We start from the raw sequence: 22,174 nt of genomic DNA, 5'->3' as shown, positions 1-22,174 counted from the left end.
TATTATATATTATATATATATATATTATATATATATATCTATATAATATATATATATATATCATATATATATTAATTATACATTTATTGGGAGCTTCAGTAGCCAGTTTCACGTAATGACAAAATAAATAATAATTTTGATTTACCAAATATGTTTTTTTCAGTCAAACATATTTGTAAAAACACACACACACACACACGTAAACAAAATAAGGAATTAGAGGAGTTCACCACGGCCCCGGAGAACTAAATATATAAGAAAAACTATGTCAATTGGTCAATTAATTGTCACGTATGCAAGTAGGAACTAAAAGCACTGCTCAGGAATACACACATACATACACACACACACACACACACACACACACACACACACACACACACACACACACACACACACACACACACACACCAATCCACCAGTCTAATCTGCCTGGGGGGCTTCTGTGCCTGGAGGCTAATTATTCCAGTTTTCTTACACTTAAGTTTTTTGTGTAAAAGAAAAACCATTCATTCATAAAACCATTCAACGGTTAATTGTCTCCATTATCATTTACTTTAACCTCAGGTTCTACTCCATTATTACCTCAGTGTTAAAAATGCCAAAACTCTTAAGTTTAGTTTGAAATGAAAAGGAAAAAAAAACCCCACAGAATTGTTATCCATGTTTATCTTTATCATTCTGGTCATTATGAATTTTACATCTCAGCAGCACATAATGCAGAATAAAAACAACTGAGTAGAAGCAAAGCTTTTCAGAAGGAGCCACAGGCAGCTGAGTCATCGACGGGCTTTCAGAGATCGTGGGACGTCTGTGATGAAAAAGGGACAGAAATCACTTTTCTTTCTTCTTTTCTTTAAACAGTTACTTGAAATGATGAAGGCCTTTGCACATTACAATGAAACAGAAAATGTAAACCATACTCTGGGGTGTAATTCTTTTTCTTTTACTGAAGATTTCCATTATTTTTCTTCTTTTTACAATAAACAAAAATATTTAGAATAAATATAAAAAAAAATCTAAATCATACTCCAAACAAAAAGGAGAATCAGCTTGAATCAAAACGCCATCGAGCCCATTTACTCCAGTATTAATCAATGTCGATCTACAGAAGAACCCATAAAGTGCATGTTGTGATGGGAAAAACAACACTAAATGGAAATGGTACCGACTTTCAGCTGATGAAGATTCACTAAACAATTACCGATTGGCTTTTTTCGGTTACACTCAAACAAATTGCTCCCAAATTTAAACCATGGACTGGACTGAAACAAAAAAATAAAAACTGCACAAATCAAACATAATTTTAGGCAAAAACAAAACTAAGACTTAAAATGATCTTGTGTGCGTTTGGCTTCTCAAAAGAAAAGATTTTAAGACACACTAATACAAATAAAAAAAAAAAAAAATCATCTGCATGAATCAGAGTGGGGTGTTTGAAACTCAGGACTTCAGTAAATGGACTTAGAGCCCGACATGGTCCACAGAAAGTCACTTCCACAATTCAGAATGGTGCTCATCACAAGGTCACTGACTTCAGTTTGGTTATTTAGAGCAAAAACAGAGGAACAAAATAATAAAGTTGGTAATAGTCAGGAGAGTGTTAACTGACCACAAGGAGGAACTACTACGGCCTCCCCTGAAAACACTTCCAGTATTAAAACATGAAGCTACAAGCAGGTGGGTTTTGGACGTGTAACTTGGTCAACAGCGCAAAATCTTGGCAAACAGCACAAAAAAAAAAGAACAAAGAAACACAGAAACAAAAAACAAAAACAGAAAAGGGGAGAAGACAGAGGAAACCACTCAGCTGCTCTGGAGTGAAGCACCATCATGGTTGTCTATGGCAGTCTTCCCCACATTTCATTTAGTGTAAATCAAAGATGCGCAGTCAGCTTTCAACTGGACTACCCGGGTTTAAGAAAGGAGGATGGATGTGTGTGTGTGTGTGTGGTGCCTGCTGCCCCCTTTCAACCTGCCGCGCTCACGTTCTTTGGCTTTCAGACCAGGGCCTGTCATTACTTGACGTGCAGACCTCACAGTCCAATCAGTCCCTCTTACTGTGGTTGTTGTTGAGGACAGTGTGGCCGTTCTGCACATGCCCGTTTCTAGACTTTTCCCTACGCTCGCAATCGCCGTCTTCATCGTCTGACTCAGTTTCCTCCTTATCGCTCCTCTCATCCTCGACGATGTCCTGATGAGCCAAAAACAAAAACCACAAAAAACAAAAAATGAGACGGGGTAAAATTTTACAACTGGTAGTGTGAGGTGATTGTGTTACACGGCCGGTTTAATAAATTCAAGAAATGCAAGAGCGGGTGTTTCTCACATTGCCCGGCAGGAATTTGACAACCATGCGCAGGATGAGCACCGCCCAGAAGATGTGCAGGACCTGCAGCACACACATCAACCCGTTGAAGAAGTAGAAGCCGAAGAAGGGGGTGTAGAGAGTCAGCGGGTACACAAACGTCGTATGTATGATCCTGAATGAGAGGACAAAGGCAGAACAGAGAGTCCAGTCAGAGCCACCTACAGCCAGCTTCAACAGCCCATTGAGAGGAGCCAGGAGGCTCCACAATGGCTCTGTTGTTGCATTTCCAGAATAAAGTCAGAGGAAGTTTCGAGCAAATTTAGGAAAATTCTACTAAATAAAGTAAACTACCCATTTACCTGCACAGTGCTGCATTAACTGAAAAAGAGCACCAGTAATGCTTATTCATCACAGTACTTTTTTTCCCCCCTGCTTCCCACCCCAGAGGGAATTTGTGTGAATGAATCTGCCTGTTACGAACGTGTACACAGCAGCTATTGTGACACAGAGAGAGGACGCATGCTAAGAACCAGGGACAATATTGGTATGGACACCTTACACCTCCACTTGTGGGGTGGAGTCCTTTCACAGCGAGGAGGAGCAAAACATGAACATGAAGGACACCGGAACAACCTGTTAGGCCATCTCTCAAAAGCCATTTGTGCTCAGTGACGTAATTTACCACAGTGCCCAAAAGAAAACACTGGAAAATTCCCATCATGATAATGAAGATGCTTGGTATCCGTGCAACAGCGCATTTCTCTAATGGCTTTAAAAGTTTTTGGTTAACCTCTGAGGCACAAAGGAATTACACAGATGATGCACTGTATCCTGTAACTGTATCCTTTACCATTTCTAACAATGGAAAACATTCATTTGTATTTATACTCTTTTTATTTTTTACCAGAAGGGGAGGATTATGAGGCGGGTGACAATGAAAACTGCAGCAAACATGGTGAAGATGAAGTTGCAGGTCCTCCTCCAGCCTGCATAGTTGAACATCTTGGCAGACTTTAAAGAGAGAAAGCATTCATTCATTTTAAAGTCACAATTATTCATTCGCATAGCTTTGTATGATAGTAGTGCATTGCTATAAATGTTTTTGCATTATGGATATAAAATCTCAAAAAAGGGACACGGGTTGGAAAATAGTATTAGCTAGAAACTATGTGTAGCACATCAGTTTCTCTGTATTCAAACTGTCAAACTGCATTGTCTCTTTAAAATTAATAAATAGAAACAGAAAGAAAGAAACTGAAATATGGAGACACAGATAGTGAAAATGGAGTGATGAGACAGGTAAACTGAAAGAAAGAGGCAATAGAAAAAAAAAAAAGATGGACAGACAGAAAAGTAAAGAAAGAAAAGAGCTGCAGAGAGATGACAGAAAGAAAAATGGACCGATAGAGGTAGAGAGGGGTAGATAGAGAGAGATGAGAGTTAGCTCTTCATGCATTTTCCTCTAGAGGGCAGGCAGTCAATGCTCTTAAGATTAGCATGGAGGTACTCTGCAGTGTTTGTAGGTATCAAGGCAGAGGGCTGCTTGATACCTGCTGTGTGATTACATACATTCATTTTGTACCATTTCCTGCCATGTTAGCAGGTTGTCGTCATACCTCCATTAAATAGTCAGCGGCATCGTGAACCAACATGATCAAAGTCCCTGCCCGGATGTAGTTGACCAACCAAGAAAAACTGATGAGGGCGATGGTGGCCACATGGTGAATTATCTGTTCTTTGAAATCCTGGCGAAAAGACAGAAACGGATGATGCAAGAACTGAAATCCACCAGATTTAGTCACTTATTGATCAAGCTGTAAAGATAGGTCACCAATCGACCGCATTTGTCTGGTAGATGCAACTTTTACAAATCATTAACTTCTTGCACGCAGAGGATTGTAGAACTTCAGCGGTATAAAAAGAAACTAAATACACGTTCAAAAGAGTTAGAAACAAAGAAAGAAAAGAAAAACTCAACTGAAAGTTACAAAACAAATCTTCAAATCGGAAGCTGATTGCAGCTCTGATGCTACCCAGATAAGCCTAAAAAAAAAAATCCTACATTTCGGTTTAAAAGATTAGTTCCTTGAACTTGTGAACCAGCGTTACAAAACAGGCCGTGGCACAGAGGCCTCACAGTTTGCTTACAACAACATGCAAACCTGTGGACAAAATGGTAAATCAGTCTCTCCACAGTGAGATTTCCACAGAGCTCTGGTCACACATTAACTCAGAGACGCTAAAAAGCCAACAGCATCCAACCAAAGGAGCAGCTCCGTTTGTTGTTCACTCACTATGACTTTAGCAAAGAGACGATAAAGTGGAACCATTCACCATTGATAACGTCGTTCTGAATGCAGAAAGCACCACTCGATACAATAAAGTCAGGACTTGAGGAGAAAATCAATATCCAAACCTCAAAATACATTCTCAGTGTCATACGCACTCACTGGGTGAATTCTCTGGATGGAGGGTTGCTGAGGGGTTTTATAGGATAGACATCTAACAGAGCTTAAAGACAAAACAGTATCGCTTACTTTTCGCTTGACATCTGATGCTACGCTGAAAATCAGTGAGATGTAGAAGCCTAGTTCGATCATGTAGTACCAGTACTGTGAAGGCAGCAGCGGCTGGGAGAGTAGAGGAAGAAGAGTTATTTTAGCCATTGCTCAGGTCATTATTTGAATGAAAGCAAGGCCACAGAGCAGTTTTAAATACCATTTTTGGGAAGTTCTCCCATATCAGCTTCACATCGTAGAACCATGGTTTCTGAGAGGAGAGACACAATCAGCGTATTAGTGATGGTTTGAGTGTTCAACACAACAGCTCGAGCACTCTAATACACAAATAACAAGCATTACAAGCACAGCATCCCACAGCGTGCAGACACAGTTCAGTTTCTGTCTTTCTGTGTAGCAAAGAGACTTTCTATTTCACCAAAGAACAGAACAAATGTTTTCACTCAGCACAAAGGTGTTTCTAGTCATGACGCAGATGTTACATATCCAAACTTGAAGTGAAGTTTCACCTTGCGTTACCCACACAAATACAGTCACCAGAGTGTTTCTGGAATCCCCCTATTATTTGCCCGTAAAAGCCAAAGTGAAGAGGACGACGATGACTGACAGCTGGAATCAAGTTACAATTCAAACCTTACCATGAGCTTCTATGATTTTACTCGCTTTACATGTTAACTCTCCTTTTTTTTTTCTGTCTCTGTACAAAAAACAGCTCCAGCTGAACACAAATAACTTTAATTAGCTGGTCAGTTCTGTGGCTGAATCTCAGGAGACGCACTGTAGGAAACAATCTTCAACTTGCAGAAATGCATTTACTTCTATTAACCTTTGCATAGTCGTTGTTTGCAGAGAAACTTTGCTTTGTGCAAACATTTCTGACAGCATACTCACATCAATTAGGACTGCCAGGCCAGCAAAGAAAGCAAGAAGGTAAAAGGTAAATCTCCAACTGGAAGAGAGTGCACAACAATCTCAGAAATGTAGTTCTGGTAAAGCGTGACTTCATCATACAATATCGTAACACTGGCATGGCACATGCAAAAAACACCAAGACATGTTCCTACTGTGCTAATGTTGCTTCTGAAGTGATCCCATTTTATTTTTTACATATAGTTTACATATAAACTAGAAAACCCCATTCCACTACTGCCTGGAAACACCTGGTTTACATTCAGTGTTTTTTTAAATCTGGCATCTATCATTTTTCTGCTTGCAGTCAGTATCCTCTCTGCAATATGGGCGGTTTTGCAACAGCATTTAAAAAATGTCCTGCTCCCTTTTTTGTGGGTGTGTCTGGGTTAAAACCCAAGGTACTCATGATAAAACAGTCATCTGTGCACAATGGATAAGTGATGGATAATATAAACAAAACATATTTTATTGTTGTCGTAGTGGCAGCTCATACAAAAAGCTTTGCAAGGTTACATCCAATGAGCCACTCCTTACTGTCTGACACAAGTCCATTTTAAGACAGTTGACTGGGCCATTTCTAGATGTGCAACATGTTGGATGTTTCAGCATGCATGCAGCATGCCATCTTTCAGCTCCATGTTTTTATTCTTAGACTCTACTATACCAGCATTGCACGACTGACAGTTCAGAATAATGCTTAGTTATCTTTTACTAGGCTATTGTGCAGTCCAGCATTCATCCTCTGTGTAAAACAAGTTCCTTGTCCTTTAAGGCCGCTTTCTTCTGATTGGCTGGCTCTCACAAACAGAAGATTTGAACAGCACGTGGGTGGGACTGCTCACAGCCACAGCCGTGTGTCTCAGATGACTATACTAAGAATATCCTTTCTCTGACGTCATTATATACATGTGCTGACGTCATTATATGAAACTTTTGCCACGTTAAATAGAAGTATCAACCATAGTGACAGCAGATAGAGCTGCTTTATGGTCTTTTAACGATGCATAAAAAAAGAAAAATGCATTAAAATAAATGCTATTAAAAGCCTCCTTCACGTGGCTTTACTGTCATGGGGACCTGTATTCTCACCAAAGCAAATTATTATTATAACATGATACTTTGAAGCTGAAGTGTCAGATTTGGTAGAAGGATATGAAATTCTTATTTTACCTTGCTTCCCTAAATTTTTTGAGCTTGCTGGGTCGGTCCTGGTTCCTCCGGCGCCTGAACCACCTCTGGACCTGTCGCACTGAACACCCTGTCTGTTTGCTTAAACTCTCAATGGAGCTCTGACATGACAAGCAGAACAAAGAAGAGAAGAGTCAGCGCTGTATTTATAGTTGCAATGATGTCAGTCACATGTCTCAAAAAGTGTATAATACATTTCCTTTACTAGAAGTCTTTAAATATGTTAATTTCATAGGTGACTTTGGGCATTTTAACATGGGAGTCTATAGCAATTTCAGCAGCCATCTGATACTTCTGTACCGGCTCGATGACACTGCTTGGGCCAACCACATTAGATTTAGATAAATCTATCGTGGTCTCTTCTATTTAAACCTTAACACTAAAATCTTGCATAGAGTACGAATTAAACACCTGTGACGTATGCAAACACAGGTACCTGTTTGGGATGCTTTGATGTGCTGCAGAAATAGGACTCCAGGACTGGATTTGGAGGAGCACGAACACGCTGCTTGTCACTCACTCCCAGAAGAGAGGCCAGAGGAATCGCGACAGTCCTAGGGGAAGAGGAGGAGAAGGGGTACACTTAGGTAGAAAATGAGGCTTACACATCATTTCATATTTGTCAGAAAGAAACATGCAAACCAGGCAGACAGGTGTAGATTAATAGGCAAATGACAGTGTGGGACACAAGTGTTAGAGAAAACTCACTGCTCAAATATCTGCCTGATGATGAGGAAGCAGAAAGCGATGGGTATAGTAGCCCAGAGGTCCTGAGGTTTAGGGAACACTTTGCCATCGTGATCCGTCAAGTCAGCCCAGCCGTGGCCTTCGGGAAACCAAATCCAGTCCGCCCATATCAGTTCACTCAGCCGAGACAGCATCCTATAGACAAAACACAGAGAGAGGAGTCTGCATGTTATGGAAGGAAATTAAGACAAGTATTAAAAAGAATATTTTGTCTGCTTGGTGATCTCCTTCTAGATTTTCTATCAGATAAACCCAGTAACTAACTCAGCCGTGACCGTATCCTGAGAGGAAGCTCTGCAAACTGAAAGCTGAGAGTAATTAGTATTGATTGGAAGTTATTAATCTAACCAAGCGTCTTCAACACACACCATCTCTTACACTTCCTGCTCTAGATAAATGGGAGTACTGAAGGCAGTATTGTTGTGTGTGTTTTCCAGCACACACAACAATATTTAAAAAAACAAATACATAAACTGTCTGGGTCAGCATGAAAAAACAAAAAGAAAAACAGGTACCATCTCCAGCAGTTGCCATGCTGGATGTCTGACAGCAAAGTCTTATCCGCAGATTAACGCAAAATGCTGCGGCGCCCAAGCTCAGCTGCCATTATGTGTTTAATTAAATAAGTACTCACTGATTAATGACATACTGTTTATCTGAACGGCAGACAGGAAATTGCACAACAGCGTGTACTAATAATCTCTTAAGCGAGACAACATGATATTCACCATTTGTGGTGTTTATTCATTTCCACTATAACTTCTAGAGAAAAGAGAACTACACAACTGCTCTGACAAGCTCAGTTAACACAATGATTACAGTGGATTTCATCATACACATGTTAAACAAAGCAATTACAGAAGTCAGGGCAACTTTTTTTTATACAACTTTCTAACTATGGGGTTAGCCTCTAAGACAATCTGATGAGGAAATGTATAAAAGGATATGCATTGCATGAATTCTAAATGTTGCTTTTCAATGCCTGAGACATCAAATTAATAATAATAATAATAATAATAATAATAATAATAATATAGGAGGGTCACATTGAACACTCCTATTTTAAAAGGGATCCCCAACTAAAGATTTTCAGTGCACTTTCATCATGTGCTCCTTCACTTTAAAAAAAACAAACAAACAATCTAATTCGAGTTTCACGTTCACACACATAAACATGTTCCATATCTACCTTTCACAGTATAGCAGCATATGAGGGGTTTATATCCATCAGAGTAATTAATCTGACAAAACTGAACACTTATGGATGGCTGCAGTTTCTCACATTCCCCTGTGATCAGGGTCATGACTGTTCGTTCTATTTCACAGCAACCTGTCCTGCAAAGGTAGTGCAAAGTTTACTACGTTACAGGAAAGGAGTCTTTCCCGTCTTTCGTATTCCTTAGACTTGTTCATGCCCTTGCTACAGTATTGTTTTGTCTCTTTGTGCTGTTGGAAAACTGATATACTCAATCACAATGATAGCAATGGTAAAAGAAAAAAAGGGGGGAGGGGATGGCAGATGTTGCTTATATGCTAAAAATGGATCATTTTAGCTTGATGTTAGATCATTGCCAGGCAAGGTGATGACATATTAATAAACCATATATAATGAAACTTTTGTGGCTTTAATTTAGATTATGCTGTTTTGAAAATACAACAGCAGAATGCTCTTCTTCTGCACTAAAGGGACATAAATACTAAAAAGGGTCATTTTAACCTGTTGCTAAGTGATTACAGGCACCATGATGACATTGCAATATATGATATATATGTAAGAGCCTGAGTTTGCTTATTCAGATGGCCTAGGAGTAGTTTGCAGTCGCACACGCACGCACACACTAGACTTTCCTTGCCCCTTGTATTTTTATTTTACAAATTTTTTTACAGCTCCTTTGCCATCCAGCCACTGGTTAAGTTGTACTCCGATTTATAGTCAGCTGAATGTACCAAAGGCACTGATCTTTTGGAGGTTGTTTTCATCTACTGTCCTGGTCTTTTCTCCTCTTCTTATCCACAGGAAACCTGTGGGGACCACACTTTGGAGCACAACCAGATTACATCACTGACCCAGCATGCAGTTAACGCACAATGTAATGGTGGCGTTTGTAGGTCATAACATGTTAGGATGTTTATGAAGCAGTATTTTGTTGTGTTTTTAGCCAAAGAACTACCGTACAGAATTTTTTTATGTAACTGCATAAAGGCATTAAAGAATCTTCTAATCTTCTTCCAAAGACAATGATGTGACCAGGGAAACCAGTGCTGTCATGAACCGGGTTTCGAGTGAAATCTGGATTGAGATGTCTTAAATTTCGAACTTTTGATTTTAATTTTTGGACCAAAAACAAGGAGCAGAGTCAGAAACCTAAAGAGCAGTATGACTGCTTTGTTATTAGAGTGTGCAAACAGCAACATAATCTGCAGTCAAACAAACTGCATGATCTCAGCGTAGTTACTGGCAAAACCTCAAGGGAGGTTTAGTCACCTATGGATTCGGGCCATTTGAGTCGGAACATTGCTTTACTGCTTCACCTTTGTTACTGCAGACAGTGTTTTGTGACAGTGTGAGCAACTTTCTGTTGCTAAAAATTAAAGAGGAAAATCCAGCTTTATGTGTGTGTGGACTTTAACCTGCTTCGAATCTGCTCGGTCAGCCTTAATTTGGCTTCAGTGGGACGGCTGTTTCAGAGATACAGCGACTCATCTGGAAACAGCCGCAGTCAAATATCAACTATCTTGTTTGTTAGAGTTACTCAGGTTGATTTGAGTCAACCTGTTTCCTGTTGTTTGTCAACTCTCATGCCTCAGTGAGAAACCCTTTTCTGAAAGTGTCCACAATGTTGCTTAGCTGACTGCAGATCAGGTTAAGTCTTTTGAACTTTACAAAAGGAGAATGGGTTCTCTATAAAACATTATAGATATGTTAATGAGTGCAGGTTTATTCAGTCCTGAGTGATTTATGGAATTTGGGTGAACATGCAGAAGGACTTGCTGTCTAACACGGGGAACTGGAAACCGACCCGCTCAGGCTTTGAGGTACACATTTGTACCTGTAGTTGGTCCAAACTAAACCAGCAACATTTAAAAGCAAGTGAAAAAATGCAGCGATAACATGCAATAAAATTCCAGAGGCCTAAGAGTTTATAGGTAAGTGACAGCAGCACCTGCCTTTTTTACAGCAGCAGTATCTGCTCTGATGGTGTAACGTTTCCTCAAAGTCTTCCTGACTGGAGATCAATAGTTGGCGGAAGAACACCAGCCGCTCAGCGATAAGCTGAAATAAAGCCGCATATTTTCTTAACCAGCTTTTGTACTACTTAAGCTTCAAACTGCATGCATTTGTTCTCACATGATTTTGACTGCTTCATAACAAATCTCATCTCTTCTATCTCTGTGTGAGAGCTGTCTAGGTCTCTTACAGTTAATGATCTATATCTTCTGCCCAGTTTTTCTGCATTTTTAACTACTTAAAAATATTCCTTTGAAATCTAAATTGACAGAGGTACAGAGAAGACAATTAGTTTTCCTTAAGGCTAAAGGATTCACTGGATAATCACAACTTTCACTTTCATACCTTTTCAAAATGCTTTTCCTCCTTTTTGGCACATACAAACTCAAGAGTAGCTGCTTATAATAAGACTGGATATGAGATCAGGGCCAGTCACACAGACTGCAATTTGTCCATGTACTATAAAGAATCATAACTCATCTTTCTTTTGTTGGTTTATTTTAAATAAAGTAACCACATTATTGCGGTAGAACTTACATGATATATGATAGATAAAGGATATATTTTCCTACTCTCTTAATAACTGCAACTGTTCAATACTTTGAATTTAAGAGTTAGACAACTGTAAATGTAACTGGTGCCACTTTAATCATTTTTATTTTGTGAGTTAAGAAATGGTTGACCTTAAATTAAGAATCACTTAAAATAAATACTGTACAGATCTTGCTGAATCAATTCCTGTACAACCAACTCATTTTAAGGTGGACCTAATATGCTAAAGTGTTTTACCGCAGACTTCTAGGTTTCTTGCATGATATCATGCATCACTGCTCAAACGTTGTCCAATATATTAGACACAACCACCTGTTGCTAAGCAAAAATTTCTATTACCCAAAACTGGCCACTGCCTTGAAGTGGTTCCCAAAAGTTGCTGGTTGTTGCTGGTTGAAATCGTTTGCAAAGAAGGTGCTGCACTAAAAACTCCTTGTGATTGCTTTGGTTGCTAGCAGATTTGCCAGGTTGCCTGTGATTTCTGATGTTTGTCCGCAAATCCTCACCAACTACTAGTAGTACAACTTGGAAAAGTGCAACACAAATGAAAATCAAGGAGCCCTGACTTCAAAGTAAAAGTTGTGCCTTGGCGCTAGCCAAGCCAACATGTTGGCAGCTTTTACTTTGCAGCTTTTACTTTGAAGGAAAAGAGTCTCCATTTCCAGTTTGTGTCACACCCTTTCACTACTGCTCAGAGAATAGCTGGAAATTGTAGACAAGTCCATCACTTGCATTCAAAGAACGATCACAGCAATCAACCAATGAATCCAATTACAAGATGTTTTTTGCCAACAAGTTGGGAATATATATTTTTTCCTTAGCAACAGGTGGCTGCCAGTGGGTCACTGACCAGTCTATAGGCTTGTTTGACTACTGGCTCGATCATATTAATATTTTCCACCCACTTACGACAGGTTGTTGCCAGTCCCCTGTGTGACTGGGGAATCATTCATTTCATCCTACACAGTTGCCATCAGTGAGCTTCTGGTAGAATGAAGGTCTAAGGATTTTTCACAGTGACTTTTTTTTAATACTCTCAACATGTATAATCCATTGGTGGCCAACTAAAAGTATGCAGGTCTAAGGCTCTTGTGCACCAGCTTTTATTTTTCTGACCTGGAAGCTGCATCCATCTTTTATAGCATCTGTGGTTGACATACTGTTAGGTCAAAGAGTCTGTGTCACCTTACTTTACAGAAGTGGCTCTACCCACCAGCTTCCCAAACTTTGTTTACCAAAGACAAGCCAATCAGAGGAAAGCTAGCTTTACAAATTGGTTTCAGATTATGAATAGAGAGGGCTGCACCAAAGCCTAGTATAAGATGAATAAAGATTATTTTGAAATTGAATCAGGCCTGCAAAGCTACCCTAGTAGCACACAAGAATTGAAAGCTGGAGCTAAAAAGTGAGGTTCATACGTCCTCTGTAAAGTTTTCCAGTTAGTGTGTGACACCATCTACGCTGTTTGCGTAAGCGTGTGCAGGGAGTGGCTGCATGAGATTAAGCGTGGTGCAAGCGGGGAGTCTCCCGGACATAGCGGAACAGCCTGTCTGACTCACTGAGATGGAGCCTTGAATAAGTTTCCCGAACAACTACTCTTAACTCTCTTATCAGAGAGTGCCACTTATAATACTCAGCCTGATGAGAGTTCTACAAAAGAGTAAGATAAACCAGGCTAACCTCCCCTGAGTGTTTACGTTAGAAAACTTTTCTTTTGCGGACACTTAAATTGCACGCTCAGAGATATAAATGGCCGTTTATCTTTAGCAAACAACTTCCTAACGGCGGCTGTTTGCGGTTTGCACACTTTCATGACCTTCTTTTTTTTAATCGCGGTGTTCCCACAAAACAAACACAACCGACATTCGGGACAAGTAAAGGCCTGCTAGCTTAAAGTGCGAGAGCTACTTGAACGTCCCCCTAACTGGTGAACCGGAGACGGCGTGTGTCAGCTAAGTTTCATGGGTATCTTCCCCCGCCCGGCTGAAACTTCACGTAAATGCTCCAGGGAGGGCGACTCTCCTGTTTCTGTCTAAAAATAGCAGAAATGAAAAACAGTGTGTGCGTCCGAGATTAAGTGTAAAGGAATTAAAGTTTTGAGGGAGCTTTGTACGGTCTTAACCGCATCGTGTAACGGTGCCGTACTCACCTCTCTCCGCTGTTTGTAGTAAGCAGGTAGTCCTAAAATGTATGGCGGCGGCTCTGATGCTGCTGCTGCTGCTTCTGCTTCTGCTCGCCCTCTGTTCCTGTAGCAGCTGACGAGATTTCAGCTAGTTCTCGCCATTAAAGTCGCTCCAACTTGACCGCTCAGTGAGCTGTAATCTACTCTTTCCTCCAACCACAAGTTCGCCACATTCTCAGTCAAGAAAAAAACAAAAGCCCGTGTCGCACTTTTCTTCCTAAACTCTCTCCTGAGGTCGTGATTTTAGCTGGATCCAAAGAGGATGTCAATAACTTTTGTGTTTTTTTTCCCCCTCCCCGTTTCATCAAAGTAGTCTAAAGCTGTTTCCGCTGAACTGCCGGGTTGTGTAATTGGTTGGATATGGTAGATATCAAGTAAAAAGAGGATGAGACGGGGGAAGGCTATTTAGAGTGACGTTAGCCTAGTCTACATCTATGAGGAGTGTTTAGTGCCACACGAGGCGGAAACGCGCCTCTTTTTAGTAGTAGAGTCACTTAGACACAGGCATTCAGCCTGTGTCTAAATGACTGCTTCCACATTCAGATCGTATCAGTGAAGATGGTGGTGTAATTTTGCAGATATTATCGTGGCACACTTTGGGCCTCTTAGTATCAACTGAGCATGGTGCCAATGTCACAGCCAACCATGTCCATACCTTTATGAGCACAGTGTACCCATCCTCTGATGGCTGTCTCCAGAATTAAACACACCCTCTCACAAAGCTCAAATAATCTCAAACTGGTTTCTTGAGCACGCCTGTACTCGAATGTCCTCCAAAGTCACCATAGGTCAGTGTAATGGAGCACCGTGTCCATGAGTCTCATCACGGATGTGCAACTGAAAAATCTACAGCAACTGTGTGATGTCCTTAAAATCTTTGAGAAATGTTTCCAGCACCTTGTTGAATCTGTGCTGTGAAGAGAAGCGCTGAAGACAAAAAGGGGTTCCAACCCACTACTTTATATTATTAGATCATAATAACACGTATCACTTTAATGTGACCTGAGGATTCCCTCGAATCGATAGCTTCCCAGTTTCACACACAGCACGCTCTGCTTAGCAGTGTTTTAGTTGTGACCAGTGCTGCAGCAGACTTCAGTTCAGGTGGAAGTGTTTAATTTTAGTTTGTCGCAGCTGCAAAAATGAAAGAAATTTGTTTTGTTTTTTTAATCTCTACAAAACTAATACTGCTGATTCTGAACTGGCTAGTTTCCATTAACAGTGGTGCTTCAGCTCACTCTGCTGGTGATACCTGGTTACATCATTTTTTTATGTACGCTACATTAATATAATGTTTAAAAGGAAGTAAGATTATTTTTTACATTAGGTGTTTTTCACAAGCTTCTTAGCAGACAAGTTCATTATTTGCTGCCTTTAGGCCATGTTCAGACAGGCGATAGCACCAGCTGAGTGCTTCTGTAAAGATCTCTAGTAGATAAAGAGTTTTCTGTCCTCAGAACTCACAACCGGAAAGCTACACACCCCAAACAAATGTGCACTTACCTCTACATACTTATGTGCCGTCTTTCTACTCAGACATTAGCCATTTTCCCCCTCAACGTTACATTTTTCTCCAGCTTTTTTCTACTTCTCGTCTTTGTGGCATTAATACCTCCTCATAAATCGAAGCATGCCAGAGGGCTAAGGCATGTTTAGACTGATCAGACCAAACCCAAAAGGCTGTGCCAGACAGACTCGGTGCATACCCCAGCTGTGGTTAAACACACACCTCAGCCTCCTCCCTTGTCTTCATAACTGAGCTGAATATTTATGCATGCACAGTCATCAGAAATCACGCTGCCAAAAGTGGCCCGACAAAATTATGTGCATTAAATCTGGGCATTATGTTAATCATGTATATAAATGTGCTTCATTTACCAGTGACGGTCCATTCAAGCAGCCCTACAAGGAAATTAAATGAATGGAAAACTTCCTTTGAGTAGTTTTCAGTCAGTTAGGTCCACAGTGGAGCCACCAAACCTCTGGAGGATTACAGATATTTTTCACTTTCAATTCTTCTTTAGGCCTTTAGAGAGCAGCAAACCTCCCAGAATAACCCATTCACGATCATACGCCCAAACTTGATTTGATTAGTCTCACAGGGGAAAAAAGGAAAAAAAGAGCTCACACTGTGACATTTCTTCTAAATTGTACTTTATTTTCTTTTAAAGACATATGTTTTAAAACAGCGATTGTAGAGAATAAATAAAGAAACGTTTTTTTCCACTTCCATAGGTACATTTATGTAATTAAAAACTCTATAATAGCAGTAGTGTTCATCATCATGAAGACCACAGGAATCCTGTTTTTTTTTTTCTTCTTTCTTCTTCTTCTTCTTAAATTAAAAAAGAAATTGTCACATGTCCCCCGCCGTCAAATTGATTACCAAATAAATTAAAACGTAAAAAATCAAGATAGAAAAATTCCCAGCCCTTCCTTCCGCTTTGTTAATTTTTAAAAGTTGTGGCAGCAGAGAATGTTAACTGGTGAAGTTTTAGAGTCCTCCTTTTTTTTTTTTTTTTAAACCAAAGTATTTACAGTGAGAGGAAATCCATTTCTCTTCCAGCTTAAGTACCCCCATTGTTTTTAAATTTACATATAAATAATAAAACTAACTCTACATAACAATATTACCAATGGTAATCATACAGAGTAGTATTTTCTTTTGCCTCCGACTGTGTAGACTGGCCTTCTGTTAACGCCGCAGACCACAAATCACACTATACAGTAGAACCCTGTTCAGTAGAATAACATCAGTGATATGCTTTTTCTTAACATGTATATCTTGTTGCCAACAATAGATATGTACATATATAAATGAATCCAGCTGTGGAATGATAGGAACTCGGGAGCACTTCTCATATTGCGGATGCTGATTCAGTCGATGCGTTTGTTGCTGATATTACTGCTGCTGCTGCTGCTGCTGCTGCTGTTTGTTTTTGTAAAGCGCATACACGTGATACTGCTTTATGTGAAGTGTTGCTCCTGTGCTATACGGTTGGTCAAACAACCAAAAAAGGCTGGGACATCCCAAGTGGTTTTTCTTGATTGAACACTTTCCTGGGAGGTGAAGAAGGAACAGAGGAAGAAGAAAAGGAAAGAGGAAAAAAACAAACCAAAGTATGAGTATTATTTTTAGATCAAATCGCAGAAATCAAACACAGAAGTTTAAGACTTTGGAAGTGGTGTCTGCATTACACACTGCTTGCACTGATGCCTCAGGGGGAGTCTGAGTAATCAACTAGTGTCCATGCAGCTGGAATAGGGACAGTCACACTGCCGCAAGTGTATGCACGCTCTTAGAAAATTGTCTGTCGTCTTTTATTGCAGGCAACTTAATTCAGAACATGCACAGTAAGAATTCTGGTGGGGATCAACTCTTTAAATTTTAGATAAAACAAATAAGATATATATTTCATCAGAGGGGCATTCACAAAAAGAAGTATTTAATTAAACTGCAGTTTCTCAGGAAAACTCATTTTTGTATCACAAATTCATATTTTCTAAGCAAACTGCTGCAAACACAACATCTGCAGGTATGAGAATCTATTTATTACCTTCTGAGACCTTTTCCTTTATGCTTCGTTTATCTAAATTTGAGAGAAATTGTGCAGTAGGGCAGTACATGAATGAATATGAGTCTCCTGCTCTCAATCATAAAGGCTATGCGAAGCCTAGCTCTAATTAAATACAGCAGAATTTCAAAGATATTAACTACGTCAGTGAATTTAAGTGAAGTATGTATAAAACTGTGCACAAATACTGTGGGGTGTTTTACATTTGATACATTGTAGCTATTAAAAACACAAGGACAGCGCAGAGGATTAGAGGGGAAGAAGGGGAAACTGTGTCAATGGCTGTTTAAAGTGATTTTTTTTTTTTTTTTAAATGGAGTGGAATAAAACTTTATTAAAATTTACTGATTGTTTCTGGGGACTAGAAAAATTCTGTAAGTAAATTTTTTTTTAACTCTCCTGAAAATTCACTTTCGGATTTTTCAGCAGTTTCAGACTTTTTACAGCACGATAAATGATTTTTTTCTTACTTTTGACTTTATGACCTGCAGATGCTCTGATTGTTGTTTTGGTTTGGATAAGAGGTGGACTTTTTTTTTGGGGGGTATTATTTCAACCTTATGATTATTTATGGTTATTTCTTCTTAGCTTTTGGAGTCCCAGAATTCCTACAGAGGAATGTAGTTCCTCAGCCAGCAGCACGTGTCACAGGAACAAAACAGCTTTACCCAAAACCTTCTAGTTAGTGTCTCATTTGACACACACACACACACACACACACATACACCAACAATTTTCAGATTTTACTCAACACAAAAACACTCGCACTAACACGAGATGTGATCACAAAGTTTTAGGATGCTGCCACCGAGGGCTTCAATAATTCAGATTTAGGTTTGGCCTCTTCAGGGTCACCCGAGTGAGCAACTCTGGATCTCTTCTAGCTCTGCTGACCTTTCTAGATCGCAATGGACATTAGAGTTGCTCAATCATTTTCAGTGTCAGGTTTGACCAAATATCCTGTGGACGATTATCACTGATGATTAGACAGTCGTAGGATCCACTGCAGTTTCCACATTTTCCAAACCTGAAAGTGATGCATCAGGTAAGGTGTGGAGAAGGGAGTGTGCTTCTAATTAATTTGTACCCAATGATGAAACTGACAGGACAGTTTAACTGTAATATTCTGAGGCATCTGTGGGAGAACATTAAAGGCCATGTCCTAAATTTGGGGAGAGGGGTGGCCGTCATTGTGTGGTAGATACACCATGTGGTAGATTGTTTTGGCCTTGCATTCATTAGCCACCCTGCTCCTCAGATTTAGGGAGCACATCTTAAAAATACACATTAAGCCAACACAGAGTGGTAATAAAAATGCTTCCAGAGAGCAATTTTAAATTAGCACAGCAGGAGATGAAAGATGTGCAAAAGTGCACAAGGAAGTGACTTTGAAGAGCAGGTTGGCCATATTTTATCTAGGTATGGTTTGTGATTCATAAGCTTTATGATTGCACCTCGTACAACACTGTGTTCATCTCACACGCGATCAGTCAGTCGTACATAAATACTCTGCTGTCAACCATATACAGGGGCACGTATATATTTTCTTTCAGCCTCACAAAAAAATAAAATAAACATGGACAAAGTTCAGGCACAAAGTCACATGGAATTGAATCACGACAAAATGAAAACCTCGCACTCACCGAAAACTACCACACCATCCAATTAAACAGAAGGGATATGTAAGAATGATAATCATGACAGACGACAAAAATGAAACCAATCAAAACCAAAGAGATGTCCGGGAGAGGTCTCGTGTATCCATATTTGATGGTCAACCAGCTAATTTAGCTCTTAGCACTGAAGCTTTTAGAGGACTTTAAAGGCAAACAGCATGTCATGATAATCAGTTGCTTACAGATGCTGAGGTAATTGACGATTACTGATCAGTGTTTGCAAGGATTAAAACCAGGATAAAATAATAAAAGAGGAAACTCACAGCACACCAAACACAGTTCATGGTCGCCACAGTAACCCGCCATGCAGTTGAGCATGGTGAATCAAGGCAACGGCCCAAACCCCCCCCAAAAAAGAAATAAAAAACCAAACTGCTAATGGCAACCATCACAGGCAATATCGCCACAGCAACCAACCAACACAGGCCAATTAACTTACAACGCAGTGAGAAGGAAGGGGAGGTAGTAGGTTTTAGAGGTTGCTAGGCAACTGTACCCATAGCGACGCACGTCTTCACCATATATGTATGGACGGGACAGTCTTGAGAGTGGTGTGGCGTTTTTTTGTTTGTTTGTTTTTTCTCTCTTTCTCTCAGGAAAAATGGCACATATGGCACAGCACAAAAACAATAAAATGAAAGTAAAAAGAAAAAAATTAATGAGGGACAGCAGTAGGCATTCAACCCTGTGACAGAACACTGGTTAGACAACATTTGAACCCATTAAAAAAAACAATTAAATAAATAAAATAAAATAAAATCTACTTCTCAATACAGAGTGAGCAAAAAAACCAGAACAAGCCACTTTTACACAACAAAAGGTATCTTCTGATCCTGTTTCAGACTGATGGTATTCTTAGTGCTTTCACCTCATTAAAGTTAATCTACTGTAGGGTTATTGACTTCTTTGGTTCCACATGAAAGACAGCCATTTACCCCCCAATTACATCCACTCTGTCTCCTTAGCTTGCACACACAGTTCTAGCTGTCTATCAATCCCTCCCTTGAGCTTCCTCCTCCCCAAAAAACTCCTCAAATGTGTCGATATATAGAAACTCACCTCCTTCAGTAAGGCCTGTTGGCATCCTTGGGCCTCTTAAGCTGCACTTTCAGTCTCTTCATGCCAATCTGGAAGCCGTTCATTGCCTGGATGGCAGTCTGGGCGCTGGATGGGTTGTCGAAACTCACAAACCCTAAGAAGAAAAAAGAAATAAAAGGCAGTGTTATATCACAGCAGCATTTCTTTCTGTGCAGGAAAGAAAGAGACACCTGTGACCGTCAAAGTGACTCACCAAAGCATTTACTCTGATTGGTGGCACGGTCGACGAAGACCTTTGCAGAGATGACGTTTCCAAAGGGCAAGAACATCTGCAGTATCTCAGAGTCAGTGAACTCCTGTGGCAGGTGGTAGATGAAGATGTTACAGCCCTCGGGACCTGTACACAAAGACAGGGCAGCCATAGAGATGCACACAGGTTAAGCGGTCAGTGAAAATGGCAGTTTTTTTCCTCTGTTTTCATATAATTCTGTGCCAAACTACCTCCAGCTACACAGACTTTGTCTGCAATGTTTATCTCATCCTTTTTTGTGTGCATATTAAAACATACAGATTTAAGGAGCAGTCTTTACAAATCTGATTTTTTGCTGCAACACACCAATGTGCTTTCAAAGTTTATTATATATCATTATTTTATATAATAATTTCCCCAATGAGCCTGTGTGAACTGTACCACATAAAGGTTGCCTGATGAGTCTTGATTTCTGCTCTAACTTTCAGTTGGTAGGTTTCCAGTGTACCCATCTCCTAATGGTTGCTTCCAGCAGGATCACACACTAGTTATAAAGCTCAAATTATAAAATGGGTGGAGTTCAGTGCACTCAAATGACCTGCCAGATCCCAGTTCAATAGAGCGCGTCTGGGATGAGAGACTCATCATGGATGTAGAGCTGACAAATCTGCAACTGTGTGATGCTATAATGAAACAAATTTGAGGAATATTTTACTAGCACCTTGCTGATTGTATCAAATGAAGAATTAAGGTAGCTTTGAAGGGTAAACATGGTCCAAGCCATTATTAGCAAGGTGTACCTAACAAAGTGGCCGGTTTAAATGGCTGATAACATTTGGTCAACATTTCCCTAAACAGCAGAGCATTTTGGTGGTTTTCTGTGATGTAAAGTTTGTTTGATTTGTGGTAAATTAGCCAAACATGTAAAACCCCATTTTGAGTTTACCTTCTCTTTGCTGCAGCTGCTGCGGCTGCTGAGGTTGCTGGGCCACCAGCGTGGGCTGGTGAGGGAACGGCTGTCCCACCAGGCCATAGGCAGCAGGGTAGGTGGCTGATGGAGAGGAGGAACAGGTGAGCCGAGAGCGGTGGCGATGCAAGCAGAACACTGCACACTAATCATTTTTCACTTAAAACATCTGACAGAGCTGCATCCCCACCTACAGGTTTGCTAAAACTGGGCTATGTTTTGCATAAAGTTTGTGATGTGTGACTCACTTTATATTGCTGGAGGTTATTTACACTTTGTAATATATGTGCATGTGTTGACTTTGAATGAGAGTTTCTTCTTTGCACATGCAGCAGTTCTGACATCCAAAAGGTACTGCAGCTGCATTTGATTGTAAGTTTGCAATTTGCATTCGTAACCTGAAAAGGTTCTTACTTAAATCTAAATCTACTAAACAGAGTCCAACATCACTTAAAGTTTGTAATTGTCCCTGTTCTAACACAAAACAAGGACTTCTCTACCACAAATACATTTCTAGAAATGCATGGTTATTTATTAAGAATTTATTAAGTTATATTGGACATGCGTGCCACTGTAAATCCTGATTCTCACCTGTATAGTGCTGCATGCCTGTATAAGCTTGCTGCAGGGGGTCCAGCACAGGACTCTGAGCTGTAACACAGTCAACATGTGGTTAACAACTTACAGCATAGTAAAAAAAAAAGTCATGAATGTTATTTGATATATTTAATGTTATATGAATGCTACACAAGAGGTTTGTGAATCTGAGGATACAGCTATAATCTGTGTAGGATGCGATGCCTGTACCTTGATAGGCATGAACCCCGTTAGTGTACAGGGTTTCTGTAGCTGGCTGGCCATTGGGTGGTGCTGGCACAGAGGGGTAGCTGTTCACTGCGATTGGTGGAGGCAGAGCAGGAACGGGTGTAGCTGCGATGGAGGGTGGAGTGCTGGTACCTGCAGATGATTTCAAAGTAACAGCATTAATTTCTATTTTATAGGTCCTAGAAACACAGTGCCCCCCCCCC

General features: G+C 40.1%; 2 protein-coding genes across 3 annotated transcripts in view; both read right to left on the bottom strand.

The window, feature by feature from the left end:
• Positions 1-654: 654 nt before the first annotated feature.
• Positions 655-14,027, bottom strand: cers2a (ceramide synthase 2a). Its single transcript, XM_005927631.3, has 12 exons — positions 13,608-14,027; positions 7,639-7,812; positions 7,367-7,484; positions 6,913-7,031; positions 5,722-5,779; positions 5,030-5,080; positions 4,849-4,941; positions 3,928-4,056; positions 3,216-3,322; positions 2,330-2,483; positions 2,062-2,194; positions 655-811 (listed from the first exon to the last, which is right to left on the bottom strand). The coding sequence occupies exons 2-12, from the start codon at positions 7,809-7,811 to the stop codon at positions 780-782; spliced, it is 1,167 nt and encodes a 388-aa protein (XP_005927693.1). The 5' UTR covers position 7,812; positions 13,608-14,027; the 3' UTR covers positions 655-779.
• Positions 14,028-16,140: 2,113 nt separating this feature from the next.
• The window catches only part of celf3a (cugbp, Elav-like family member 3a), a 34,980-nt gene continuing 28,946 nt past the window's right edge, over positions 16,141-22,174 (bottom strand). For both annotated transcript variants that reach the window (XM_005927630.2, XM_014335265.2), the window contains exons 9-14: positions 21,954-22,103; positions 21,738-21,797; positions 21,126-21,230; positions 20,183-20,326; positions 19,951-20,083; positions 16,141-16,700 (exon numbers count right to left, since the gene is read on the bottom strand). In XM_005927630.2, the coding sequence (XP_005927692.1) occupies positions 19,956-20,083; positions 20,183-20,326; positions 21,126-21,230; positions 21,738-21,797; positions 21,954-22,103 (587 nt within the window). In that variant the 3' untranslated portion in view covers positions 16,141-16,700; positions 19,951-19,955. The remainder of the gene's footprint in view (positions 16,701-19,950; positions 20,084-20,182; positions 20,327-21,125; positions 21,231-21,737; positions 21,798-21,953; positions 22,104-22,174) is intronic.

The sequence above is a fragment of the Haplochromis burtoni genome, unplaced genomic scaffold, assembly GCF_018398535.1.
Source record: "Haplochromis burtoni strain Fernald_Lab_line unplaced genomic scaffold, NCSU_Asbu1 Contig_90, whole genome shotgun sequence".
Taxonomy (NCBI): Eukaryota; Metazoa; Chordata; class Actinopteri; order Cichliformes; family Cichlidae; genus Haplochromis; species Haplochromis burtoni.
The sequence above is the reverse complement of the archived record's forward strand: the minus strand, read 5'-3'. Positions and strand labels throughout refer to the sequence as shown.

Bases quoted from the DNA above. Each gene is read 5' to 3' on its own strand.
- cers2a (XM_005927631.3), bottom strand. From the start codon at position 7,811: ATGCTGTCTCGGCTGAGTGAACTGATATGGGCGGACTGGATTTGGTTT. The intron at 4,942-5,029 runs GTATTTAAAACT...CTACTCTCCCAG, and splicing joins GGGAGAACTTCCCAAAAATG to CCGCTGCTGCCTTCACAGTA. The intron at 2,195-2,329 runs GTGAGAAACACC...TTGGCTCATCAG, and splicing joins TCAAATTCCTGCCGGGCAAT to GACATCGTCGAGGATGAGAG.